Consider the following 22,813-nt stretch of genomic DNA (forward strand, 5'->3'; position numbering starts at 1 on the left):
TGTAAAGAATAGTATCCAATAAAAATAGCAAATGTTGTTAAAATTGTTAGAGCCATCTTCAAGAGTCAGCTCACTTCTGTCCATGAAATGGACACTTGACTATTATGATCAGTTGATATCCTGAGAAGACACTTTTATCCTTTTGCTTTCAAACCACTAGATATTTAATATTAAAATTGTTTTCATTGCTTTTTTGAAAATTAATTTTTAAATTTATATGACATGAAGTCATTATACTTAATTCACTCTTATTTCTCATGTCACACAAACAGAAATGTACCTAAATAACTTCATTTTAAGCTTTTTAAAAATATCTTTGGAAGAGAAAAGGCCATGGTTTTCCTTATTAAGTTGTTCTACCACTTAACCTATATATGTTTAAACTTATGTCCTAAAATTTAATGGCTCTTATTTTTCCAAATTATTATATAACCTACCATATTTTTAAAAACCCCATCTGTTGATTTATTCCATAGTCCCTTTTGTAAGCTAAAATTTTCTGTTTTCTGAAAGTATTTTCTGAGTTGTAATCATTTGGTTTTAACCTCAGTATTAATGATATATAAATCCTCTTTGGTAGAATCCTGGATTGTCTATGCTGAAAGGAAGAATTAGTAGTAGGTTTAATGAGAGAAATTTTATTATTGTCTTTAAGCATTTGATTATTGTGCCCAGTTAAAAAAAATAGATTCACAGTGCTAATGGTTGTTTAGTTTATAGAGTAGCATAAGGTAAATAATTGTATTTACTTTACAAGAATTAAAGAATGGCATATTATTTTTATGATGTTATTGTTAGGTATATAATGTGATTTTTTTAACAAGATTTTTATGACAGAATTTCTATAATTGTTCTAAAAGATGAAGTTTCCTAAACATTTTTCCTTGTGTATAGTGAATTGTTAACACATTTAATTGTAATGTCAGAAGTTTGAATTCCTTACTGTAAGTAATGGTGTTATAAAACTTATGTGTTAGAATTATTGTTTTTATTTTTTTAATAAGAAATGTTACATGGTCAGAAAAAATGTATTTGGATTTTTAACTTTACTTTTCTCGGATAACAATTCTTAAAGCATTGTACTTTTTTCTGCAGATTGATCAGACTGCCGATGCAAGTTTTTTGGGCTGGGTTATTGCTTCTTTTAGCCTTGGCCAAATGGTAGCTTCACCTATATTTGGTTTGTGGTCTAACTATCGACCAAGAAAAGAGCCTCTTACTGTTTCCATTTTCATTTCGGTGGCAGCCAACTGCCTCTATGCATATGTCCAGGTTCCAGCTTCTCATAATAAATACTACATGTTGGTTGCTCGTGGATTGGTGGGATTTGGAGCAGGTAATATGCATGCATGTATATTTTTGGTTGTGTTGGACTCACATTCATCCTGACATTTATGGCCTTCTCTCATCTAGGGTCACCTCTTCTCAATCTCCTATACGACATTCAACATACAGATGTCTCATTGCAAATATCTTTCCTATCATTTTGCCTTTGCTCATGATGTTCCCATTACCTATAGTTTCTCTCTTCTGTTCCCATGATTCTTCATCCTTCAAGATTCAGTTCAAGTTCCACCTCTTCCATGAAGCTTTCTTAGGCTACACTACTGCTTCTCCAACATGTCTCTGGCATTTGCTTATATACTGTTTTGCACTGTTTTCATCCCTTATCACCAACTAGCTAGTAAAGTTAGTGTAATTAGAGACAATCTATGACTTTTGAAAATATTCTCTAGCCCCTAGCAGAGTCTCTTCAACATAAATGCTCAGCAAATTTTTTTGACTCAAATTTTTAGGATTATTTTTATAAACATGCAGAGTGTGTAGCATATTTCTTTTAAAACAATGTAGCAATTAGTAGGACTCCATTCACTCAATGCTTTCTTGGTATTTAATGATGAAAAAAGTTTAAGTTTCCTGTATGCCATTTTTTCACTCATTCATTCGCATCTTTAACTGTGTTTTCACAATACTAAAAGTAATATTTTCCATTAATTGATACATTTGTTCACTATACATGCCTTGTATAATCATAAAGAGGAAGCAGTAACTATGTTGTAGGTTAATATTTCTTCTTCTGTATAGAGCCAAATGAAGTCGAATTTTTATAAACTGGAGAATATTTTCTTTTACTTTGTATTATTGTGTCTTTTCTTAGGAAATGTAGCTGTTATTAGATCATATATTGCTGGTGCTACCTCTCTTCAGGAAAGAACAAGTTCCATGGCAAACACAAGTGCATGTCAAGCATTAGGTTTTATTCTAGGTCCAGGTAGGTGTTCTTCACTTATCATTACTTGGATTTGAATTGGGAAAACTTTTGAGGTTCAAATGTTAGATGCAATTCAAGTATAAAACCTCATAGCTGAAGGCAAAGGGAGGGAAACTGATATTTTTTGATCTAGCAGTGAGGCTAGGCTCTTTATATGTGTTAACTCATGTTCCCTAAATTAAATGTTATTAGTCCCACTGTACAGATTAGGACACCAAGGCATAGAGAATCTAAGTAACTTATCCAGGGTCACCCTGATATTAAATGGGAAATATGAGATTCAAACCTCACTGTCTGATTCCAAAGTATACATTCTGTCAGATAATCATTTAGCTTGACATCTCAGCAAGAGTTTGCTTTTTTTTTTCCTGTTTATGAGAAACAAAATTCTTTTAATTGAAGGATTTGAGGAAAGTTATAGGAGTTTTTTTCCCCTTTTTGCCCATACCTTTAAGACTTTTCTAAGGTTGAAGAAAATGAAAGAGTTTAAAAAAGATTTACTAGTCTCTTCTTCTTTCCAAGCTTTCATAGTTTAATGAATATAAAAATATATTAATGAGATTTAATATTTCCCTAAGGCCAATTAATTTTCTGCTAAATGAGTAGAGAAATTAATTTTTTATGCCTAGCATAACTTTGAAAAGCCATATAATTGGCCCATGCTTTTAATATTGCAGTTATAAATAGAATCAATTTGAATCCAGCTCAGTATACTTCATCATTAACACCCCAACCTCCAGTTTCCATTACTTTGCTTCAACAGAAGAAAGCCTAATTCATCATTCACCAGAATCTGGTATTTTAGTTCAGTGTTCTGGAATAAAATATAAGCAGAAATCTAGAACAATTGAACCTATTGCCTTACTATATGCATGAGGGCATAGTCTGGGTCTTGTTAAGCTTACCACTCTACCCTCAGTTTCTAGCACAGTACCTGGTATAGGCTTAGGTTCTCAGTAAATATTTTGGCCATCTATTTTAAAGATTATTCACGGGGCTTCCCTGGTGGTGCAGTGGTTAAGAATCTGCCTGCCAATGCAGGGGACACGGGTTTGAGCCCTGGTCTGGGAAGATCCCACATGCTGCAGAGCAACTAAGCCCGTGTGCTACAACTACTGAAGCCTGCGCCCCTGGAGCCCGTGCTCCTCAACAAGAGAAGCCACCGCAATGAGAAGCCCACACTCGCCTCAATTAGAGAAAGCCCGCTGGCAGCAATGAAGACCCAACGCAACCAAAAATAAGTAAATAAGTAAATAAAGTTTTTAAAAAAAGATTATCACTAAAACATTTTATATTAAAGATGAGTAAATGTAGGCCTGAAAAGATTAGATGACTTTTCCAATAATAACCACATCAATAAGCACAAACATTGAGTGCTAACCATATGCTAGATGCCGTTCTAAGTGCTTTAGGTGCAGTATTTTACTTAATCCTCACTCTAAGGTTACATGTAAAGTCCTGGCAGAACGAGATATAGAATCTAAATCAGGAGAGCAAACCAATACTTACCCAATCTGATTTTTGCCACAGATCCAAATTGAAAGTGGTATTAAATATATATAATTTAAGTACCATATACACAGTAATATTTTAAAATATTGAGTTAAAATGTGACAGTTTTGGGCTTCCCTGGTGGCGCAGTGGTTGAGAGTCCGCCTGCCAATGCAGGGGACACGGGTTCGTGCCCCGGTCTGGGAAGATCCCACATGCCGCGGAGCGGCTGGGCCCGTGAGCCATGGCTGCTGAGCCTGCGTGTCTGGAGCCTGTGCTCCGCAACGGGAGAGGCCACAACAGTAAGAGGCCCGCGTACCGCAAAAAAAAAAAAAAAAGTGACAGTTTCTTATAATGAAATTGATTAAACTTTAATAATTTACTTATGGAAGAAATTGTATAACTTAAATTTCATACAGAGATGTATTTTAAAAAAAGAAAATACTGACAAGTTATGTTAGGTATAATCCCTTGTGAATGCCTGTACATCAGTGCTTCTCACCCATTTTTTATGTTATTGTCTCCCTAAGGAGGCTTTTTAGACATTTCTTTCCTAATCACTCCATCCCATGAAATTTTAATACCACAGACCTATATTGTATGTGTTTTATGTACTGTATGCATATCTGTGCTTTATACAGAAAAAGAGTAAATGTTTTGCCTCTCCCCACCAAGAACCAATTTTCTTGCCCCTGCTGAGATGTCTGATGCAGATGGATGATTCCATATATTACTTCCAATTCTATGGTAAATATTTCTCACATTTATTTTAGCCTGTGCCTCCCATATAATAATTAATCTGTATACATTTTATTTTAATAAGTTTTTCAGACTTGTTTCGCACTCATTGGAGAAAAGGGCGTGACATGGGATACCATTAAGCTGCAGATAAACATGTACACAGCACCAGTTTTACTTGGCGCCTTCCTGGGAATTTTAAATATTATTCTGATTCTTACTGTATTAAGGTAATTAGATAGAAATGATAAAACTACTCTTGTAGATTGTGAAATTAAATAAGCATTATCATTGTTGGAGAATTATTATTTCTATGATGTCTTTATTTGGTTTTTGATGTTTAGTTGTGTTCATATTTTCTTATCAGCTAACGCATGTGGTACTGATAACTAAAATAATAGATGATGAATAAGAACAGATTATAAGGTCTTTAAAGATTCAAGGTTTGGTCTTGGTCTACTAATGATAGATTCTAAGTAGGGGAAATGGCATGAAAGCAACATTTTAAGTAGATTAATGATTAGGTTCAACCTTAGATACAAAAGTTACTCATAATGTGTATCTCTTATCTTTTATATATTAGAAAAAATTTTATAAAACTGCAGAAGTTTTGTTACTTTATATTTCTTTGGAGTGTTTTATCCAAGAGTCCAAAATGTTTATAACTCATGTTAAAAATCATTGGAAAACTTCAAATACTGATTAAGGCAGCTCATGTGTGCTTTTGGATGAATTGAGGGTTTTTTCATTTTATATGATAATATAATAATAATTGTAACTTGTATTTTAAAAATTTTATCGGTTATATATCATAATAATTTCATTACTCAGAAGACAGTAAAAGAAACTATACCAGAATGTGAAAAAATAGAAAGCTAGTAATAAATTTAAATTATTATCTATTATACTAAGCCTTTCATGGATACAATATTTATGTTTTTCTTTTAAGAGAACATCGTGTGGATGACTCAGGACGACAGTGTAAAAATATTAATTTTGAAGAAGGTACTATTGACCTGTTTGACTAAATTACTATAATATTACAAAGTGTTCCTAATGATTCTGTCTCTTTGATATTCACTTGAATTTTGTCTCTGAGGACAGTACAATGGGTAATTGGGGAAGATCTTCAAAGTTGAAAGTTAGCTAAGTTGATTTTTTTTAAAGGCATGCCTATGTCAGTGACTTGGTGTGCACAATTGGTAAGGTTAAGACCATTGCTAAAAATCACTTCATCTTGTTTTCAAAAAGCCAATATCCTAAAATCCTTGAGATCTTTGGAATGATTTCAGTATTATTGCTACCAAATGTATCTTTCTGTTTCAAGTATTTCTTTATTCACTTAATCATGGGAATAAGTATGGTTTCTCTTTTGTATTTTTATTCTTTTGGTATACTCTACAAATACCCATTTTCATCCTTCATATCTTTCTCTGACTTATAAATAGGTACCCAGTCTGATAAGTAGGTATATTTTACTAAATAAACCATTATTTAAGTACTCCTAGTTATGTCCTCCTTGAGGATTGTCCCCCCATGCAAAAGAATGCAATTTAGTCCTTGTCCTCAAGGAGTTTATAAAGTTTTGGAAAAGACCCTGTTAATTTTACCAAGTTCTTTGATAGACATTTTATTTAATTTTTACAACAAAACTGGTGGAAGATAAAGTTAAAAGTAGTCGGGTGGAGAGCAGAGTGGTGAGGAGCTATAGCAAATTTTGAACAAAGGAGAAGTATGACGATAGATTGCAAGTGAGGCTAATCCAGATATGTAAAGGCCTGAACTACAGCAGTAACTGAGAATGGAGAAGGGATGAGATATGAGCTTTTGAAGAAAAAAAAAAAGATTCTGACAGGTTGGATAGGGAATATTAAGGAATGGAGGGGGTTGTTGAAGATGTCTGCTGGGTTTTGATTCTAGATAATTGAAAGAATGAGAGAAGGAGAATTTAAGAAGGGACACTGACTGAAAAGATAAGGTGATTTCAATTTGGTTCAAACCAAATATATATATATATATAACCCTAGAACAACTAAAAAATTCCAGAGGCATCTGTAATTCTGGCAGTAGAGATCAAAGCTAGAGATAGAAATTTGGGAATCATCTAGTGAAAAACACTACAGCAACAAAGAGAGAGTGAGAGAAAGGAGGAAAGGAAGGGGTAGATGAATCAAGTGTGGCAAAATATTGTTGAATCGAGGACATAGATGGATAAGGATGTGTTTGAAAGTTTTCAAAATAAAAAGAAAGAAAAAAAGAAACAATGAGTGGTGAGGAAGTGCCGGCAGTGGGTTTAAGCTACTGTTTTGAAAAGGTGTAAGATAGGATGCTAACTTAAAGGACCTATCTCTCTACCTCTTTAAAGGTAAAGAGAATGAGCAAGTTAAAGAGGTTGAGGTTGAGGGGCTGAGAAAGGGAAGATACACAAGAAATCTTTCATAAGTTGAAGGGGATAACCATATAGATCCTTGCTTTATTGACTTTAATATGCTTAGAAAACACCTGGGAACCTTGTTAAAATGCAGAGTCTGTTTCAGTAGGCCTGGAGAGGAAGAATCTACATTTATAACAAGCTCCTATGGGAACTGATGCTGCTGGTCTATGAACCACACTTTGAGTAGCAAAGACATACAGGTACATTGTCAAATGTGGTAGCCACTAGTCATATTTGGCTGTTTAAACTTAATTACATTTAAGGAATTCCTCATTCTCACTATCTCACTAGCTACATTTTTTTTTTTTTTTTTTTTTTTGGCTCTGTGGCATGGCTTGCAGGATCTTAGTTCCCTAACCAGGGATTGAACCCGGGCCACATCAGTGAAAGCGCCGAGTCCTAGCCACCGGACCTCCAGGGAACTCCCACACTAGCTACATGTCAAGTGCTTAGTTAATGGGTATATGTGACTAACAGCCAGCTGTACTGGACAGTAGAGAGAAAGAACATTTCCATCACGTCAGAGTTCTATTGGACAACACAGCTCTAAAGCACAAATCGGAGTTTAAAAAGGAGAGATCTATTTTCTTTCATAAGATTTCTAGGTCCTTCAAAATAATTTTTATAAAACAAAGATCGTTTTTAAATTTCAATAAATGTTTAGATAAAACATCAAGTTGTTCCTATTATTAAAGATGTTATCATGGGATAGGATTTAATTTCCAATTACAGTTTTTTAATCAATATGCAGTGTTTTCTTAAAATTCTTATAATTAGGATACCTAGTCAGTTCCCACAGTTTAGGATGCAGCATTTCTGAGTCTCCCCACTAAAGCTAGCACTGGTTGGAGGCTGCAGAAAAGTAAACTCCAGTCTAACTTGGGGCAATGTTGATATTTGATTCAAAGGAGTAAAGACTGGCTTCTAGATGGTGATTGAGAATCAGGGAGGTCTATCCAAAATAATTTGAGGCCCACAGGGACCAGAGTCTACCCCAGAAAAGGAACTGGACAAAGGTGTGACTGCTTTTCTTTGTGTGAAAGGGAGGTCATAACCCTATGTCAAGTGTCCAAGGTGCTTAGTTGCCCCCAAGTATAGCAGACTATTTTCAAATCTCACTTATTATTGGAGGAAGAACTCCTCCTCAGGAATCCTGAGATATAAAGTCAGGCACTATTATGAAAAAATTATAGAAATTTATGTGTCTTAGGAAAATCACCCCCTGCCCCCACTTCTGCCACACATACACTTAAAGATAACATAAATACATTCTTGTATTACTTACCTGGTTTACTCTGAATAAGTGGGTAAATTATAAAGTAGCATGATGGTTGTGTATACATACATGTATCAATATATATGGCTTCACATTTCTCAATTACATCAGATATAGCTTATATTGAGTGTGTTACTTAACTATATAGTTCAAGATAAGTGAACATCTTAACTCATTTGCCTTCCTAATTTATAAAACCACCATCAAATCTTGGTAGTTCTTTGCAAAACATATAAATGATAACGTAAGAACTTAAAAAAAATTGTGGTTAAAAAATAAGGATATTTACTAATAGTAATTCTACGTACTGTTGAAATTCAAAATATATATCCATTGAGGTGAATCATAGAACTGAGAACTTATTTAATAAACTATTTGAGGTCTTCATGAAATCCGTGTAACTTTAAAATTTAGGTAAGGTAGAAAAAAATCTGCAACTGAAATTTAAAGCAAATTTAGTATTTAGCATGAGATCATTTTATAGAATTCTATGGACATACATTTCTGTTTTTGATTGAGAGACACCGAATAGAAAATCTGAGTATTTCCTTTAGGTAACAAAATTGAAGTGTATGTCCTGGGAAGAAAATTCACTTTAATTTTAAATGCCATTTAAAAGTTATTTCTGTTATGTAAATTGTTAATTTTTAAATTGCTTTGAAAGCCTAAAAAAATGATTTTAAATGTTTAGTCATTGAATTTGCTACGTATAATTTTACACTGTTTTAGTGTCATAAGAAAAATTAGTTGTGTAGGTAATATAATTTTTCTTCTGTTTACTACAGCAAGTACAGATGAAGTTCAGGTCCCCCAAGGAAATATTGATCAAGTTGCTGTTGTGGCCACCAATGTTCTGTTTTTTGTGATTCTGTTTATCTTTGCCCTTTTTGAAACGTAAGTTATTTTCTGTTTTCATCTAAATCTGATTGTGTAAATAACCTGTATTTCTTAATGCAATGTTAATCAGGAATATAGATGTTCTCAAAATCCTTATGTAAGGCATATTTTTCTTATCATGATGTAAAAAGCATATATAAAGTTTTTGCCTTTAACTTGAATGTAGTTAATTCTCTGCCTGTAATCTTACTGCCTTATCTTCCTTCCTTATAAGGGAGTCTGTTTCACTAGTCTTTCTCCCTTTCTTCTGAGTTTTATAATAAATATGCTTATAAAACTTTGTGTATTAATTTAATTTACTTTAAGCTATATAGCTCCCTACATATGTATGTTGGGTTCAGTCTAGAAATTTTAACTCTGTTTAAGCCCTGATCCTGAAAAAACTTAGTATATTGCAGAATCTCTGCCTTGTGTAGGCTTTGTTGACCATTAGTTATCATATGGCTTTTTTTGTTTTTTAGTTGGAGTATAGTTGCTTTACAGTATTGTGTTAGTTTTTGCTGTACAACGAAGTGAATCAGCTGTATGTATGCATACATCCCCTCCCTTTGGGGCGTCCCTCCCACTTCCCCCATGATCCCACCCACCTAGATCATCACAGAGCATTGAGCTGAGCTCCCTGTGCTATATACAGCAGGTTCCACTAGCTGTCTGTTTTACACATGGTAGCATATATATGTCAATCCTAATCTCCCAATTCATCCCACCCTCCCCTTCCCCACCGTGTCCACATATCCGTTCTCTACATCTGCGTCTCAATTCCTGCCCTGAAGATACGTTCATCTGTACCATTTTTCTAGATTCCACATATATGCGTTAATATGCTATATTTGTTTTTACGTTTCTGACTTACTTTACTCTGTATGACATACTCTGGGTCCAACCACATCTGTACAAATGACCCAATTTTTTATGGCTGAGTAATATTCCATTGTATATATGTACCACATCTTCTTTATCCTTTCATGTGTTGATGGACATTTAGGTTGTTTCCATGTCCTGGCTATTGTAAATAGTGCTGCAGTGAACACTGGGGTACATGTGTCTCTTTGAATTATGGTTTTCTCCAGATATATGCCCAGGAGTGGGACTGCAGTGTCATATGGTAGCTCTATTTTTAGTTTTTTAATGAACGTCCATACTGTTCTCCATAGTGGCTGTATCAATTTACATTCCCACCAACAGTGCAAGAGGGTTCCCTTTTCTCCACACCCTCTCCAGCATTTATTGTTTGTAGATTTTTTGATGATGGCCATTCTGACCAGTGTGAGGTGATACCTCATTGTAGTTTTGATATGCATTTCTCTAATGATTAGTAATGTTGAGCATCTTTTCAAGTGCCTCTTGGCCATCTGTATGTCTTCTTTGGAGAAATGTCTATTTAGATATTCTTCCCATTTTTTGATTGGTTTTTTTTTTTTTGATATTGAGCTGCATGAGCTGTTTGTATATTTTGGAGACTAATCCCTTGTTGGTCGTCACTTTGTTTGCAAATATTTTCTCCCATTCCGTGGGTTGTCTTTTCATTTTGTTTATGGTTTCCTTTGCTGTGCAAAACCTTTTAAATTTAATTAGGTCTCACTTGTTTATTTTTGTTTTTATTTTCATTACCCTAGGAGGTGGATCCAAAAAGATATTGCTGTGATTTATGTCAGAGAGTGTTCTATGTTTTCCTCTAAGAATTTTATAGTGTCTCGTCTTATATTTAGGTTTTTAATCCATTTTGAGTTTATTTTTGTATATAGTGTCAGAGAATGTTCTAATTTTGTTCTTTTACTTGTAGAGATCCCGTTTACCCAGCACAACTTATTGAAGAGACTGTCTTTTCACCCTTGTATATTCTTGCCTCATTTGTCATAGATTAGGTGACCATAGGTGTGTGGGTTTATCTCTGGACTTTCTATCCTGTTCCATTGATCTATTTTTCTGTTTTTGTGCCAGTACCATACTGTCTTGATTACTGTAGCTTTGTAGTATAGTCTGAAGTCAGGGAGCCTGATTCCTCCAGCTCCATTTTTCTTTCTCAAGATTGCTTTGGCTATTCGGGGTCTTTTATGTTTCCATATAAATTGTAAAATTTTTTGTTCTAATTCTGTGAAAAATGCCATTGGTAATTTGATAGGGAATGTGTTGAATCTGTAGATTGCTTTGGGTAGTATAGTCATTTTTACAGGGTTGATTCTTCACATCCAAGAACATGGTATATCTCTCCATCTGTTGTGTCATCTTTGATTTCTTTCATCAGTGTTTTATAGTTTTCTGAGTACAGGTCTTTTGCCTCCTTAGGTAGGTTGATTCCTCGGTATCTTATTCTTTTTTGTTGCAATGGTAAATGAGATTGTTTCCTTAATTTCTCTTTCTGATTTTTCGTTCTTAGTGTATAGGAATGTAAGAGATTTCTCTGGTTTAATTTTTATCCTGCAACTTTACAAAATTCATTGATTAGCTCTAGTAGTTTTCTGGTGGAATCTTTAGGATTACCTATGTATAGTATCATGCCATCTGCGAACGGTGACAGTTTTACTTCTTTTCCAATTTGTATTGCTTTTATTTCTTTTTGTTCTCTGATTGCCGTGGCTAGGACTTCCAAAACTATGATGAATATTAGTGGTGAGAGTGGACATCCTTGTCTTGTTCCTGATCTTAGAGGAAATGCTTTGTTTTTCACCATTGAGAATGATGTTTGCTGTTGTTCTGTCGTATATGGGCTTTATTATGTTGAGGTAGGTTCCCTCTATGCCCACTTTCTGGAGAGTTTTTATCATAAATGGGTGTTGAATTTCATCAAAAGCTTTTTCTGCATCTATTGAGATATGATCATATGGTTTTTATTCTTTAATTTGTTAATATGGTGTATCACATTGATTGATTTCATATATTGAAGAATCCTTGCATCCCTGGGATAAATCCCACTTGATCATGGTGTGTGATCCTTTTAATGTGTTGTTGGTTTCTGTTTGCTAGAATTTTGTTTAGGATTTTTGCATCTATGTTCATCAGTGATATTGGTCTGTAATTTCCTTTTTTGGTGTTATCTTTGTCTGGTTTCAGTATCAGGGTGATTGTGGCCTTGTAGAACGAGTTTGGGAGTGTTCCTTCCTCTGCAATTTTTTGGAAGAGTTTGAGAAGGATAGGTGTTAGCTCTTCTCTAAATGTTTGATAGAATTTGCCTGTGAAGCCATCTGGTTCTGGACTTTTATTTGCTGCAAGCTTTATAATTACAGTTTGAATTTCATTACTTGTGATTCATCTGTTTATATTTTTTAATTCTTCTTGAATCAGTCTTGGAATGTTGTACCTTTCTATGAATTTGTCCATTTCTTCCAGGTTGTCCATTTTATTGGCATATAGTTGCTTGAAGTAGTCTCTTCTGAGCCATTGTATTTCTGCGGTGTCAGTTGTAATTTCTCCTTTTTCATTTCTAATGTTACTGATTTGAATACTCTCCCTTTTTTCTTGCTGAGTCCGGCTAAAGGTTTATCAATTTTGTTTCTGTTCTCAAAGAACCAACTTTTAGTTTTATTGATCTTTGCTATTGTTTTCTTCATTTCTATTTCATTTATTTCTATTCTGATCTTTATGATTTCTTTCTTTCTACTAACTTTGGTGTTTTTTGTTCTTCTTTCTCTAGTTGCTTTAGGTGTAAGTTTAGATTGTGTATTTGAGATTTTTCTTGTTCCCTGAGTTGAGATTGAATTACTATAAACTTCCCTCTTAGAACTGCATTTGCTGCATCCCATGAGTTTTGGGTTGTCATGTTTTCATTGTCATTTGTTTCTATGTATTTTTTAAAATTTCCTCTTTGATTTCTTCAGTGATCTCTTGGTCATTTAGTAGTGTATTGTTTACCCTCCATGTGTTTGTGTTTTTTTCCTGTAATTGATTTCTAATCACATAGTGTTGTGGTTGGAAAAGATGCTTGATATGATTTCAGTTTTCTTAAATTTTCCGAGGCTTGATTTGTGATCCAAGATGTGATCTATCCTGGAGAATGTTCCATGTGCACTTGAGAAGAAAGTGTATTCTGCCGCTTTCGGGTGGACTGTCCTATAAATATCAATTAAATCTATCTGGTCTGTTGGTCATTTAAAGCTTGTATTTCCTTATTTATTTTCTGTCTGGATGATCTGTCTATTGGTGTAAGTGGGGTGTTAAAGTCCCCCACTATTATTGTGTTACTGTCGATTTCCCCTTTTATGGCTGTTAGCATTTGCCTTATGTATTGAGGTGCTCCTATGCTGGGTGCATAAATATTTTTAATTGTTATATCCTCTTCTTGGATTGATCCATTGATCATTATGTAGTGTCCTTCCTTATCTCTTTTAACAGTCTTTATTTTAAAGTCTATTTTATCTGATATGAGTATTGCTGCTCCAGCTTTCTTTTGATTTCCATTTGCATGGCACATCTTTTTCTATCTCCTCACTTTCAGTCTGTATGTGTCCCTAGGTCTGAAGTGGGTCTCTTCTTTTTTTATTATTTTAATTAATTAATTTATTTTTGGCTGTGTTGGGTCTTTGTTGCTGCGCGTGGGCTTTCTCTAGTTGTGGCGAGCGAGGGCTATTCTTCATTGTGGTGTGTGGGCTTCTCATTGCAGTGGCTTCTCTTGTTGTGGAGCACGGGCTCTAGGCACACGGGCCTCAGTAGTTGTGGCATGCGGGCTCAGTAGTTGTGGCTTGCGGGCTTTAGAGTGCAGGCTCAGTAGTTGTGGGTCACGGGCTTAGTTGCTTAGCAATATGTGGGATCTTCCCAGACAAGGTATCGAACCTCTGTCCCCTGTGTTGGCAGGCAGATTCTTAACCATTGTGCCACCAGGAAAATCCCTGAAGTGGGCCTCTTGTAGACAGCTTATATATGGGTCTTGTTTTTGTATCCATTCAGCCAGTCTTTGTCTTTTGGTTGGAGCATTTAATCCATTTACATTCAAGGTAATTATCGATATGTATGCTCCTATTACCATTTTCTTAATTGTTTTGGGTTTGTTTTTGTGGGTCTTTTTCTCCTCTTGTGTTTCCCTCCTAGAGAAGTTTCTTTAGAATTTGTTGTAGAGCTGGTTTGGTGGTGTTGAATTCTCTTAGCTTTTGCTTGTCTGTAAAGCTTTTGATTTCTCTGTTGAATGTGAATGAGATCCTTGCTGGGTAGAGTAATCTTGGTTGTAAGTTTTTCCCTTTCATCACTTTAAATATATCCTGCCACTCCCTTCTGTCCTGCAGCACCCTACTTATATATGTTGGGTTCAGTCTAGAAATTTTAACTCTGTTTAAGCTCTGATCCTGAAGAAAGCTAGTATATTACAAAATCTCTGCCTCATGTAGGCTTTGTTGACTGTTAGTTACCATATGGCTTTTAAAAAAATATATTTATTTATTTTTAAAAATATTTATTTATTTATTTATTTATTTATTTATTTTGGTCGTACTGGATCTTAGTTGCAGCATGTGGGATCTTTTTAGATGCAGCATGCGGACTTCTTAGTTGCGACATGTGCACTCTTAGTTGCAGCATGCGAACTCTTAAAAGTTGCAGCATGCATGCGGGATCTAGTTCCCTAACCAGGGATTGAACCCGGGCCCCCTGCGTTGGGTATGCAGAGTTCTACCCACTGGACCACCAGGGACATCCCTTGTCATAGGGCTTTTTAATTTTTAAAATACCTTTCCATTATTAAAATAGTATATTCTTGTAAATATTCCAAACACTACAACTGTATTTCCACATCCACTTCTTTCCCTGGAGGTAACCACTGCTGATATGTCAGTGTGTGTTGTTTTGAAACATTTTTTTCTATACAACTGTAAGTATTAAGGGGGGTGTGTGTGTGTGTGTGTGTCTCTTTAAACCAACAAGAATATGTGATATTATCATTTGACAACTTGTTTTTTTCACTTTTTGATATATTGTAACATTTTTATGCCAGTACATTTTATGCCAGATATACTTGATTTTTTTTTTTGTTTAAATTATTGAGATACATGGAATTTTTAGCTCGTCTGATTTTGGGGGTATTTATTTTATTATGTATAATAAAATATATACATAACATAAACTTACTATTTTAACTTCTTTTTTCAATTTAAAGGATATAATTTATTCTCTTTATATTTATTTATTCTCTTGTATATTTATTTCCCATTTTTGAACCATGTTATTGGACATGTATTAAACTTGTAGTCTGCTATGATTCTTAGAGCTTTTCTGCCATATTTTCTTTTGTTTTTATTGAGGCCAGATTTGTATATAATAATGTATTTGTTTCAGGTGTACCATTTTAATTACTTTTAATTGCACAATTCAGTGGCATTAAATATATTCACAGTGTTGTGCAACCATTACCACCACCCGTTTCCAGAACCTTTTTATCATCCCAAACAGAAGTGCTACACCCATTTATCACTAAGTCCCATTCCCCCTCACCCAGCCCCTGGTTTCCTCTATTCGCCTTTCTTTCTTTATGAATTTGCCTATTTTAGGTACTTCGTATGAGTGGAATCATGCATCTTTTGTCATTTTTTGTCTTGTATGTTTCACTTGGCATGATGTTTTCAAGGTTCATCCATGTTGTAGCATGTGTCAGAATTTTATACCTTTTTATGGCTGAATAATATTCCACTGTTATTTATAAACCAATTTTGTTTATCCATTCATCCGTCAGTGGAAATGTGCATTATTTCCATCTTTTGGCGATTGTAAATAATGCTACTATGAACATCAGTGTACAAGTATCTGAGTCCCTGCTTTCAGTTCTTTTGGGCATATACCAGGAAGTGGATCATATGATAATTCTATGTTTCACTTATTGAGAAATGAGTGAACTATCTTCCAAAGCAGCTCATCTGATTTTAAAATTAAAGATGGTGATTTTTTTTAAAAGAATGAATATTTTGAATATTTTTAAATTCCTTTTTTAGCCAGTTAACAGAAGGAGACAGAAAGTAGGAAAAGAAGCTTGGCAAGGAAGGAGACAGATAGTCATATAAAGGAAGAGCAGCATTCGGAGGTAGGGAGAAAAATATGTACATTCAAAGATAGGTATGAAAGAGACAGAGGAAGAGAAAAAAAAATCCCAGAAGTTTCTAATAACTTAATCATAGTAAGTTAATAACTTAATCATAGTAACATTATTTCATTGAAAAGAGACCAGTTTAAATCAAAACACAACCATGATTTTTAAATTATATTAGAATGGTAGGAATTATGGTTGGTTTGTTTCCTTTTCCTGTTTTTCAAACTTTTTGCAGTGTTGGACATGTTACTTATATAATTACAGTAAATATTAAAAAATAAAAATGCAAACAGCCAAACTTAGTAGCTTGTGCATGTTACAACAAAATGTACTTAAAATGTCTTAAAATTTCTGTTTCTGTAGATCTGGTGTCATTGTTAAAAGGGATGCAGATTCTTGAATGTGTTGGTATCATTATTAAATCTTACTGTTTCAACTTTAAATAACAATGCCTATGATTGAAATAAAAGAAGAATAATTTCTTTTTTATTTTTCTTAGCATTGTTACTCCATTAACAATGGATATGTATGCCTGGACCAGAGAACAAGCTGTGTTATATGATGGCATAATACTTGCTGCTCTTGGAGTTGAGGCAGTTATTATTTTCATGGGGATAAAATTACTTTCCAAAAAGTAGGTTATTTGTCTTTGGTTTTATTTCAAGTCTTTTTTTTTTAAAGTGAAACATGAAACAGAGCTAATGATGTAAATGAATATATTAGTAAAGTAATATAAAGCTTTTCTGTCATTATGCATGAGTTTTAGTCCTTGAATGTTTGCAAACAGATTTAAAATTTATTAAGGGAGCATATTTCTGTACCATGTAGTATATTCTTTGGTAAAGCAAGATATTTTACAAAGTGAATAATTGTCTTTTAATGTATCTTTTGTATATTATGTTTTATTTAAAGTATTTCTATAAGCGTATTTCATAAAACATTGTTCTGCTGTGAAAGATTAATGGTTAAGTGTGGAAAATGCTGGTTAAAATCACCAAACTTCTTTACTCTAAAACTTCTAAATCTTCAGTATATATACTATATCACCTTCATGACAAGAGTACGTAGCATTTCGCAAAGTTTTTTGTAACTTTGATCACAGAATACTTTTTTAAAGAAGCATTTTGTAAAAGTATAACTGTAAAGAGCACACTAAAAAAAATACTTGTATAAAATTAGGTTCATTCATATAGTCTGGAGTGGAACATTAGTTGATAAATTTAGACAGTTCTAATGATTTAATTATTCCTAAAATATTTTAACAATACTTTAGAACTTTAATAAAGTTCTAAAATCAATTAACAAATATTGAGTCAGTGCGTAGGGTTAGGTGTTATGGGGAATACTACAAAGATTCCTATCCTTATAGAGCCAAGTAGAGGGGCCAAGATATAGACATAGACATAGATTCATATTCAAAGTTAAATAATAGTACATGCATTACATCTTGCTACAGAAGTAGAGTGGTCCTGCTGATAGGCATTCTTACAGATGATCCAATTTCATGTCCTTCAAAGAGCTTGTATTCTACTGGGGGGAAAGCTAATAAACACAAATGTGAAATCAGGTCATGGGAAGTACTATGAAGAATAGAGCAGAGGAAGAGAATAAAAAGTGGCAAGGCAGGGTTGGGAGAGAGAGGAAGTGTTGTTTTGATTGACTGCTCATGGAGGGCAGCTCAAACGGAAGTTACATCCAAGCAGAGACCTCAGTGAAGTCAGAGAACAGCCATGCAGTGGCCTGGAGCTCTCTTGCCCCAGAAGACTGTGCTTCGTACGTTTAAGGAACAAGCAGAAAGGCCGTTTTGGCCAGAGAAGAATGAGAGAAATGGCAAATGGGAGAAGATCAGGTTGGAAAGATGTGAAGCCTTGTAGGTATTCTGAGGGTAATGGGAGGTGTTGGGTTTGTTTGTTTTGTTTTAGGAATCTTTGATCTTGTTTGCATATTTTATTTTAAAAATTAATTTATTAATTAATCCATTCATTCTTGGCTGCGTTGGGTCCTCGTCACTGCATGCAGGCTCTCTCCAGTTGCAGCGAGTGGGGGCCACTCCTTGCCACGGTGTGCAGTCCTCTCATTGCAGTGGCCTCTCCCGTTGCGGAGCAAGGGCTCCAGGCGCATGGGCTTCAGTAGTTGTGGCACGCAGGCTCAGCAGTTGTGGCACGCAGTCTCAGCAGTTGTGGCTCGCGGGTTCAGCTGCTCCACATCATGTGGGATCCTCCTGGACCAGGGATTGAACCTGCGTCCCCTGCATTGGCAGGCGGATTCCCAACCACTGCGCCACCAGGGAAGTCCCTGTATATTTCATTGTTTGTTATGGAAAATTTCAAACATATACAAAGGTACAGAGAGAATCATGTACTGAATGTTTAATATCTATTGCCTAGCTTCAACAATTATAACCTTGGACAATCTTGATTCATCTATACCACCACCTACTCCACACTGCCTATCCCCTACATCTGGATTATTTTGAAGCTGATGTTAGACATCATTTCATGTCTTCCATAAATATTTCAGTATGTATCTCTAAAAGTTAATGATGACAGCATTTATCACATCTAAAAAAATTAACAGTGATTTCTAAATATCATCAGATATCCAGGGAGTATTCAAATTTTCTCCACTGTCTCAAATTTTAAAAAAAATTTGTTTTGTTTTATATTGTTTTATTTCACAGCTTACTCACTTGACTCAGGCTCTTACGTTTCTTAAGTCTCTTTTAATCTGTAAGTTTCTTTACCATCTCTTCCATCTCTCTCTTTTTCTCCCTTACAAATTGAAGCAACCAAGATGTTTGCCCTATAGTTTCCCACATTTTGGATCTTGTTGAATAAATCCCTGTGGTGTCTTTGTTTGTTTTTTAATATTTTCCTGTGTTTACTATATTTCTTGAAAATTGGTACTTAGATCTAGAAGCTTGATGAGACTTGAGTTCAGTGTTTTGGCAAGAATGTTTTATAGGTGGTGGTATGTGCTTACATCAGGAGAAATGTAAAGTTTTGTTTATCTCTTTTTATGATGTAAGTGGCCATTGACCATTCCTTAGATCCATTAATTTATTAATAGATCAGTGCAAAATGCTGGTATTTTAATTCTATCATTCCTTTATTTATTTGCTGGAACACTTTCTATAAAGAGAACTTTTCCATCACTACCTATTTGGTTATCCTGAGGTACAGTTTTTGTAGGAGAGACAGGGTGATCCTTTTCTTTTATTAACTGATTTTTAAAATACTGAGTGGGTTCCCTAACATCCTCTAAAAATGACCAAGAGTATTTTATTTTAATATAGTATGAATTTATAAATAACATTTTGATGTGTTTCAAGCCATTGTCATTACTGTTCTTTTTGGTGTTCACGTTGTCATATTCTTAGCCAGCTTCCTCAAATTGGCTCTGAGGCCTTTTTTTTGGTGGGGGGCCACGCCGTGAGGTCTGCAGGATCTTAGTTCCCCGACCAGGGATTGAACCTGTGCCCCCTACAGTAGAAGCTCACAGCCCTAACCACTGGACCTCCAGGGAATTCCCTCTGAGTCGTCGTAATCATAACCTAGTAGTCACTGGTAATTTCTGTTCTTCCTGTTATGATAAGATGTCCAGGCTCATCTTATATATTTTCTGTCCCAGACCTGATATCAGCCAGTTTTCAGAGGAGTCCTGTTTCCTTTTAGTGGGAAATTATATTTTGCATTCGTTTAATTAGTATATCACTAAAAGTATCAAGATATTATTTTATTTATAGTCTTAAAAATTCTAAAAGTAATGAAGCTATGTTATAATACAATGTTTCATTTTTTAATTACAGTTTCTCTCCTTTAACAGGGTTGGCGAGCGTGCTATTCTGCTGGGAGGACTCATTGTTATATGGGTTGGCTTCTTTATCTTGTTACCTTGGGGACATCAGTTTCCCAAAATACAGTGGGAAGGTATAGCTATACATAATTCTATAATGTTAGCCCCTGTTATTCATTTAAATTAACAAGTAATACACTGTACTGATTTTGTTCTTACAGATTTACATAATAATTCAATCCCTAATACCACATTTGGAGAAATAATTATTACTCTTTGGAAGATTCCAAGAGAAGATCACAATGAAGGACCAACTGGTTGCCCAGTTGAACAAGCCTGGTGCCTCTACACCCCCATGATCCATCTGGCCCAGTTCCTCACATCAGCTGTGCTAATTGGAATAGGCTATCCATCCTGCAATGTTATGTCATATACATTATATTCAAAAATTCTGGGGCCAAAACCTCAGGTGAGTCAGCTAGCATGACACTGCAATTGCGTGAGGTATACTTGTAAGCACTAACATTTTTTGTGACCATTCTGTATTTGTTTTGTTTTTGGCTGTGTTGGGTCTTTGTTGCGTGGGCTTTCTCTGGTTGCTGAGAGTGGGGGCTACTCTTGGTTGTGGTGTGCAGGCTTCTCACTGGGTGGCTTCTCCTGTTGTGGAGCATGGGATCTAGGCACGTGGGCTCAGTAGTTGTGGCTCACAGGCTTTAGAGCGCAGGCTCAGTAGTTGCAGCGCATGGGCTTAGTTGCTCCGCGGCACGTGGGATCTTCCGGGACCAGGGCTCGAACCCGTGTCCCCTGCATTGGCAGGCAGATTCTTAACCACTGTGCTACCAGGGAAGTCCCTGTAATCTGCTTTTTTAAATAAATATAACAATACGCTGTAAATATTCTCCCATGACATTTAATTTTCTTTTAGGGAATTATTTTTAATGGAGACATATTCCATCTTATGTATGTACCATCATTTATTTAGTCATTTTCCTATTATTATATATTTAGCTTATTTCCAGGTTTTACTTCTGACTTTTCTTTTTAGTAGCAGTTATTTAAATGGCAACAAAATGAAAATAGTATCTTGTTCTTTATAAAAATTAAATTGATAGTTTTACATTTTCAAGGTAGAAATTAATGTTTATTGAAATAAAGCAAAGAAAAAAATTTTAACGTCAGTGTATTAAAGCTATAATAATAGGTAAAACATTTTGGTAATTTCAGGGTTTTTTAATCTATAAAGTTATATTTTCACATTTTCAAAATCAAGAATAAAAGCATATTAATTACAAAAACAATACATGATGGTTGTAACAAAATTCAAGTAATTTGAAATGTATATAGCAGAAAAGGAAGGCTCTCCTTACCTCCATCACACTAAAGTCAACCACTGTTTACTTCATTTGTACACGTCACAATATTTTTTATGCCTTTTCAAACATATCCACCCTCATGCCTTTTTAAAAAAAGATAAAATGAATTATATCTCATGTATATAAACCTTTTTTACATCTTGGATTTTTTTTCCCCTTAATATACCGTGGCCTTCTTTCCATGTCAATGTGTATAGAGATGTTATTCTTGTTATAAGATCTTATTCTGTATAAGACCATATTCTTTTAAGCACCTGTTTAGCATTCCATTTATTAAATGTACCATAGTTTATTTACTTAATCCACGCTTGACAGGTTATTTACAATTGGAGGATATTAAAAGTAATGCTGCATTGCACGTTCTTGGGTATATTGTATGGGCTATAGTTTTGGATACAGTAGTTGGAGCAGTGACATTGTGGTATAGTGGAAATTAATACAGTGGAGTCAGCCAAACAGGGCTTCATATCTCTTGGATAAGTTACTTGAATTTTCTGAGCTTTAGCTTCCACATTTGTTAAGTGGGGATAATACCAATCATAGAAATTTGTGAACGTTGGAAACAATATATGTAGAGCACCTGACACAGCGTCTGGAAAATAGCAAGTACAGAATAAATGGTAGCCTTAAAAAGTAAATTTATGAATCATTTCAGCAGACAGTGTTCGTTCTTTTACACTTTTATTTTCCTAAACAGTATATCAAATAAGTTTATTGCTCATTATTTCCTGTATTTATAGAGAGGTACTTTAATTTAAAAATAACGGAGGAAGTGATTCTCGTGTTTGTCATAGTTTGGTAATATTAGCATCATCCTTGCTTTTAAAATAACTACACCTGAGTATCAGTTTGCTTCTCCCCCAACAGGGTATGTACATGGGCTGGTTAACAGCGTCTGGAAGTGCAGCACGGATTCTTGGACCTGTCTTCATCAGTCAAGTGTACGCTGCCTGGGGTCCACGATGGGCTTTCAGCCTTGTGTGTGGAATCGTGGTGCTCACCATCACACTCCTGGGTGTGGTTTACAGAAGACTCATTGCTTTTTCTGTAAGGCATGGAAGGATTCAAGAATAACCTAGCTAAGACTGTGGTGGAAAGTACTTGCTGTGTGGAACTTTGTCTTTTAAGGCTCGCTAGATGATTGCTAAGAGTCAGTTTCCTAAAGTCAGGTTGTAGATATTGCATATGTTGAATAACAAGAACATTGAATAAAATAGGGAATTCTGTGTGTAATTATGAATAGCAAGATAATATAAAAATTCTGGATCATAGTTTCCTTATCTCAAAAAAGAAATAGTCTTCATATGACATTTTTTGGGGGGTGGCATAAAGTCATGAGTGAATAGACAGTGGTCTATAAATGTGAAGTTATACTCTTAAGTCAAACTGCAGAGGCGTCATTAAAATAACGAGAATATGCAGTGAAATCATAAGGAGAGTTCTGTATGAATTACCTGTAATAGAATGAAATTATAGAAATCTTTTACCTAATAGAGGTACTTTTATTCACAGCTATCTCCTTTTTATTAAAAAA

General features: G+C 34.7%; 1 protein-coding gene across 6 annotated transcripts in view; it reads left to right on the plus strand.

Annotated features, from left to right (window-relative positions):
• Positions 1–22,550, plus strand: part of MFSD8 (major facilitator superfamily domain containing 8) — a 40,654-nt gene extending 18,104 nt beyond the window's left edge. For 3 of the 6 annotated variants that reach the window (XM_067735102.1, XM_067735106.1, XM_067735104.1), the window contains 10 exons: positions 1,096–1,336; positions 2,159–2,272; positions 4,439–4,510; positions 4,587–4,731; positions 5,451–5,506; positions 8,997–9,105; positions 16,611–16,745; positions 19,937–20,040; positions 20,128–20,375; positions 22,147–22,550. In XM_067735102.1, the coding sequence (XP_067591203.1) occupies positions 1,096–1,336; positions 2,159–2,272; positions 4,439–4,510; positions 4,587–4,731; positions 5,451–5,506; positions 8,997–9,105; positions 16,611–16,745; positions 19,937–20,040; positions 20,128–20,375; positions 22,147–22,353 (1,431 nt within the window). In that variant the 3' untranslated portion in view covers positions 22,354–22,550. The remainder of the gene's footprint in view (positions 1–1,095; positions 1,337–2,158; positions 2,273–4,438; positions 4,511–4,586; positions 4,732–5,450; positions 5,507–8,996; positions 9,106–16,610; positions 16,746–19,936; positions 20,041–20,127; positions 20,376–22,146) is intronic. The other 3 variants (XM_067735103.1, XM_067735108.1, XM_067735107.1) reach the window with 3 other exon arrangements.
• Positions 22,551–22,813: the final 263 nt, after the last annotated feature.

This window comes from Pseudorca crassidens, chromosome 4 (assembly GCF_039906515.1).
Source record: "Pseudorca crassidens isolate mPseCra1 chromosome 4, mPseCra1.hap1, whole genome shotgun sequence".
Taxonomy (NCBI): Eukaryota; Metazoa; Chordata; class Mammalia; order Artiodactyla; family Delphinidae; genus Pseudorca; species Pseudorca crassidens.